Below are 6,554 nucleotides of genomic sequence, written 5' to 3'. Positions count from 1 at the left end.
CCTGACGTATCACGTAATCAGTGAACGGATGTTACGATTCGAGCCCTGGTTTGCTTCCAAACAAAATTTTATATTATCGCTAGATTTTGAGACCATGTTCGGGATTTTAATAAAATATCAATCATAGCCGTTTTACCTCTACGGTTTGCTAAAACTAGGTCCATTCAATAACAGTAAAATGGAGGAAGAGAAAATTACGACAAAAGTTATTGAATTTTCATTTTGATTAATAATTTCCATCGTCATAAAAATCAGAAAATATACATTAGATTTAAATTCTTCATCCATATTTTCGTTTCACTAACTTTGTTTCATCAAATCATCCTTTTATACACTTTGTTCAGATTTGAATTTGGAATATAGCCTTGTTTTTTAACACCTGCAAATTCCTGCTAGTCAAATTTTAACTTGCAAGAATTTGCTGCTTTCTCGGGTGGTTACGCTCTCGAATTCGCTCTCCTGTAAATTGTTTGGGTTATTGCAAGGTCTGTTTAAGGTGTGCGGTGCGTTTGCAGCAAATACCGGTAACAATTCGTTAAAATTTTTTGATATTGGATGCCAATTATTGCGCAACATAAAAGCCTGGTGGAATTGAATTATGCCTAAAAGTATGCTAAGATATATACCAAAATCCCTTTGGAAATTTATGCGTAACAGCATATACTACATACATATTGATATAGGAATGTAGAAACTATGTCTTTGCATTAAGCTAACCATGGATATGTATCATTAGTTTTGAAACCCCACGAAAATGTCCTACTACTATTTTTATCATTTAACTGCGAAGACACGATATCAATTTTAGCAGAGTACCTTAAATTATTTTGGAAGTGTTTATGGCGCAAAATATCGAGTACATAAATTAAAATTTTCTTAAATCGCATAGCTCAACATTGTTTTTAAAGCAATAAATCGAATCTACTAGTGATACCTATTTGGCTAGTTATTGATATACCCAACGTAGTGCTTAATATAGTTTATTATAAGCTACATACATACATCAGCTATAATTAATATACATAAATCAAATTCCATTCATATGTACCATACAAATAATAATATAAATTCAAATTTCTATATTTTATAGCCATTATAAGAAAATCAGGAAAATAAATTGTAAATTTTGTGGATACGCACAACGCTATCTATTTTGCTTGAATACTTTGATAAAATCCATTTTTACTGAAGTTTGCTTCAGTAATCCGTTTGTTCATTTGCGAACGCCATTACACAGAAGTGGCGTTTAATTATTAAAAACTGCATGGTTTTCATGCCTATCACTATCTATTTACTCCTCATCTTCATATGTACATCATTTCAGCCATTGTTGACATTTTCTTCGGTATGTGCACAAATGTATCAAAATAGCTAGCAAGTTCATCGATGGTCACATCATCGCCGTTGCCATTACTGTTAGTCACTGTGCCGACACCGTTGCCTGCTTGTTGCGAACATGACGTGCTGGCAGTTGAGCGAGTACTGGCTCCTGTATTCTTTTCCGGTGAATATGGTTGTATGCCACTTACACCAAAACTTGTTCGCTCCCTGTTACTAAATAGACTTCTTTTGGCCAAAGATGGCTGCATAGTTGTAAAATTTTTGGAAAACTGTTGATCTGGACTAACTAAACCAAATCGACCTTTCACATCGTTTTCCAATTCCAATAAATTCTGACACTCGTGAATTAAATCACGGAAATTACAAATTCCACGACTTGTACTCGATGAGACTGCATTATCTATTGATGAAATAACAGTTTTTCCCACAGTAGATGTTGACGTATGATCGGTATTTTCTGTAGGCAATGTCTGAAGCAATTTCTGAAGATTTTGAAGTTTTCGAAGGACTGGAGGGCGCAAAATATTGCGACGGTGCTTTAAGGATTGCCGTTGAACTCCTAATGTAGAATGCGTCCAACACGTGTTATCCAAAGGATCCGTAGACAGGGCCTTGGTCGCTGATTTATACGCGTCTGCTACACTCTCTGACCGGCGTCGCAATCTGCAACGTCTACATCCCTGATGACTACGTTGCAATAGTTTAGTATTCGATGTTGACTGGCTATCTTCAAGCTTTAGATCACTGGCATCAGTTTCCTCATCATAGAATGGATTTAAAGCGAGTGGAAAATTTGTAGAATCAATAAGATTAAGAGCTCCTAAGTGGGCTAGTTCCGCTGTAGAAATTTCCAGTTTATGCAGTTTGCCCGCAATCTCCTCAGACATTTTGTAGTATGAACTGCTATTCAGTTCTTGCCAAATATTGTTATCCTGCTTTGCTCACATAGACGCACAAAGTTTGTGCACTTTCGAAATGAAAATGATGCTACCCAAACAGTTTTCTGCTTGTATTTAATAATGTTTTCACTTCTATATATTTTTTTCTTCTTCCTTGTTTATGTGCATCACTTGTTATCGTATTTGTTTGGCTTGTTTGTTCTTAGCACAGTGTTGGCGTTGCTCCAATACCTTCCTTGCTATTTATGGAACATTATCGTCTGCATAAACGCGTAATTTTGTTATTTAGGAAACTTAATTTGACTTCTGTTGATTTTTAACACAAAAAATTTCCTTGTGAATTGTGAATCGGGTGAATTGCTAAATCTTTATTCTCTTTACTTTTTCTCTATCATACGTGGTGTGTTCAGTGTTGGTTTTTGTTGGGCATAAATAATTACCCTTGATAGGGAAGAAAGAATTTTATCCTCGATTGATCTAGAATAAAATAGAAAGGAGGCAAGGACCCAATTACATTGCATTCTAGAAATTACTGTAATATGCTTTGTTAAGATTTATGAAAAAATTACGGTTGATTCAAACTAAAATGTATCTTGTTTTGAACTTAATTACTAGCTGGTTGATTTGGGTTTGCAGAACCATTGAGATTGTATTAGCTGAGAAACGATCGATACGGAGGCCTGCTATAATATGGGTCGCCCCGTAAACCTCGTAAATTTAGGAGCCTTGTAAAAGAACTGTCAAAATTTGTATGGTGCTCTTTTTACGAACCCCTCGTAAAAGTGGCTAGGTTCCGAGGGGCAACAGTTGAGCGCAACCGTTGCTAAAAAACTTAGTGATCGTTATGCGTCTTCTGAACGGACGATGCGTGAGGGGGAAGGGGGGCGGGGAGGGGGAGTTGAAATAACACAAACGGCAATAACGCAAAATTTGCTTTATTTCCCTTTTAAATCGGAAATAATACCAAAATCTGAGTTTTGCTTTATTTCCAACAAAGATTGGAAATAAAACAAATTTTGCATTATTTCCCATTGCTTATTTATACTGTTTGTAAAAAAAAAAAACAAATTACTGACAGAAGGAACAAGAACTTTGTTTATTTCAAAAATACAATTAAACCAAGGCACATTGAACAGGTAATATCAGTATAGCAGCTGATTTGATTTTTTTTTCAAATTATTTGTTCTCGAAAATGTCAAATATTTTATATTTCTTCTCACAAAAATTGTAAATTGTTATAATCTATTTGCATGTGAAACATTTTCCAAACAAAACCAGCGATTAAATAGCAGCTTTTGGAAAGCTCGCCCAACTCAGCAGCACAACCGCCCGCTGATTACTGGGCCTGGCACAGGATGGATCAATGCTTCGAGAAGCGAACCAATTTCTTAAGAAAGAAAGTTGCAACAATTTTAATTTTTTCAATTTAAATTTTTTACCTTTTTCGTATTTCGCATGATACCCTTTGATGTAGAAGAAAAAATCGGAACAGTTTTTGGCACCTTCGATACCAGAAGCAACAACAAAATACAGGCAAATGTTGTTTTTGCTCAAATGCTCCAAACCTGTTTGATAGGCCTTGAATTAAACAAAACATGTGATATAATTCATATGAAGAAAGTAATATTAACAAAATATGTTTACTTATGAAAAGTCTAACAAAATATAGGAAAAGAATCGTCTTTAAAAACTGCTCCGTATATTGGACATAGCATGTATGAATTTTTTCTGCTTTTTAATATGTTAAAAACAGTGCTGGAAAACCTTAAAAAAGCAAAATAATGCACATATATAGGTAGTCATGAACCAAATATACAAGATCACGTAAGAACGCGACGTTGTATTTGTAACTGGTGTTGAGAAAAAAGTTTGCGAAAGCGGGTTCGTCAGCTGAGCGCTTGTTTACATCACAAGCACCGCTCTTTTACACTTTTATTCAAGTAAAGAAGAGTTAATTCAACATGACAACACATTTTAAAGCATTTTGTTGCATCATTTTACCTAAATTGTGCGTTTAAAGTGGCTGACAATAATTTTGGCTCATTTTGGTTTTCGTTGTTTTCTTTGCTTTGTTTACTTTTCGCTCGTTTTCCAGTGAAACAAGATGGCGTAGAACCCGCTAAAAAAATCGACTTTTTCACTCTCTTGTTCTTACGTGATCTTGTGTCTTTCGTTCATGTAGGTAGTCACCCAGTTACATTTGACAAAAAGTAGTACATGAACATGTTAAATGGATAGTCACATTTTATAGGCAAATTTTCAAATAAAGCAGTGGCACCTGGGTGGGATGCAGCATGCAATAACACCATACACAATAATTCCCATTACTTGGGCATTAAAAAGCAGTTTCAGAAGTGAACTAGTGTTATTTTATCATTTTTCCTTTTTCTAAACGGCTATAATGCCACCAGTACATAATTGCGAAAGGAGGGGCGGGGGACACGAGCGCGACGTCGAACGCGGCGCGGTGTGGCGCGGGGCGCCGCGCGAACGCGGACCGCCGCGACGCCGGGCACTTTCAAAATTGTATACTTACAAATCCGTCCATTTAACTTGTTCATGTACTACTTTTTGTCAAATGTAACTGGGTGACTACCTATATATGTGCATTATTTTGCTTTATTACTAAAATTGTTAAGTATAAAAGTTGGACTTATTGCTCAACGAGAAATGAAATAAAGCAAATTTGTGTTATTTCACATTCAATTGGGAAATAACACAAATTTGCGGTATTGCCGTTTGTGTTATTTCACCCCCCTCCTCCCCCCGCTTGATGAATTAACTGTCGAATTCAACTCTCAAACATGTTTTCTCAAATGATCAGAAAAATATTACCATCATCTAACACGCAACTGTTCAGTTGATCAGAAGTACAAAACAACCCCAGTGGAAAAATGTAATGTATAGTAATCAAAAAAATAATCAGTAATACAACCTTTTTCACATTCGAAAATGCATTTATTTCGGGTGCACTTTGAAATGGAGACCCCCGATTCGGGGATTAAAAGTGATACCATTGGAAAGCTGGAGTCCTCCACTTTTCAGATATACCCACTTTTTGGTGCGGGAGCCTTTTAGTTTTTGAGATATTTAGTATTCAAGTTTTGTACTTGCTTAGTAAACGACACTATGTATTAGACAAATCAACACGAACATACACCTTATGTACAATTCAAATCAATTTAAATTATTTAGTTATTTTAATTTTTTTTACTGTTCCCCTTAGTTATATAACAGTTATATTTTATTTATTAAATATTTTGTTTCTTGATTTCACAACCAGCGCAAATGGCGGCTTGCGTATTGACATAAAACGAATGTGCGCTTTCGCAAACTTTTTCATGAACCAAAAATACAAGATCACGTAAGAACGCGACGTTGTATTTGTAACTGGGTTTGAGAAAAAAGTTTGCGAAAGCGGGTTCGTCAGCTGAGGGTTTGTTTACATCACAAGCACCACTATTTTACACTTTTATTTAAGTAAAGAAGAGTTAATTCAACATGACAACACATTTTCAAGCATTTTATTGCATCATTTTACCTAAATTGTGCGCTTAAAGTGGCTGACAATAATCTTGGCTAATTTGGGTTTTCGTTGTTTTCTTTGCTTTGTTTACTTTTCGCTCGTTTTCCAATGAAAGAAGATGGCGTAGAACCCGCTAAAAAAATCGTCTTTTTTCACTCTCTTGTTCTTATGTGATCTTGTGTCTTTCGTTCATGAAACTTTTTTCTCAAAACCAGAGATCAGAAAAAAAGTCCTGTTCTTGTAGGTAACTTATAACCTTTTTACCATCTGCAAAACTGACGAAGTGGCAACCATCTAAAGAAGGAGGAAATCAGCTGACACGGAAATATCTAAATTCCGCAGATTTCTGCGCTATGGGCTATGTATTTGCAGGAAATCTGGCATTCACTTCCTTTTCGTCGGTGAACGAGTGTGGACGTGGTTTGGCGCAGTAATACTCATATTCTTTTAGTTCTAGCGCATAGGCACTCTGAGGTGCTAAGTACAGCAACACAAGTTTCTTTTAATATATCTACGCTAAAACAAACGCTTATAGCAGACAGATAGACAAGTGCCCATTTTCGCTTTTGTGTTTTTTTTTTCACTCATCTTTAAATTGGACTACAATTAATTAACCGCAAGACGTGATAAACGGCTCTGGTGAGTAATTTTGTTATATTTCCTTTATTGTGAAGTGCGGTTAGACATTTTTGTGTCGCTTAGTGGTTTTCATAACCATAAGACTGCCGCCAACGGCGGGAAAAAAGCCAAAGCCCGATATGGCGTCGCCGACTGCAGGGTCGGTGGCG

At 35.9% G+C, this 6,554-nt stretch overlaps 1 protein-coding gene across 1 annotated transcript; it reads right to left on the bottom strand.

Moving 5' to 3' along the window:
- Positions 1–17: 17 nt before the first annotated feature.
- LOC118735456 lies at positions 18–2,656 on the bottom strand. Its single transcript, XM_036465214.1, has one exon. It carries the CDS (start codon positions 2,226–2,228, stop codon positions 1,305–1,307), a length of 924 nt encoding a protein of 307 aa, XP_036321107.1. The 5' UTR covers positions 2,229–2,656; the 3' UTR covers positions 18–1,304.
- Positions 2,657–6,554: the final 3,898 nt, after the last annotated feature.

The sequence above is a fragment of the Rhagoletis pomonella genome, unplaced genomic scaffold (genome assembly GCF_013731165.1).
Source record: "Rhagoletis pomonella isolate Grant_MI unplaced genomic scaffold, Rhpom_1.0 Rhpom_scaffold_00003, whole genome shotgun sequence".
NCBI classification, from domain to species: Eukaryota; Metazoa; Arthropoda; class Insecta; order Diptera; family Tephritidae; genus Rhagoletis; species Rhagoletis pomonella.
The sequence above is the reverse complement of the archived record's forward strand: the minus strand, read 5'-3'. Positions and strand labels throughout refer to the sequence as shown.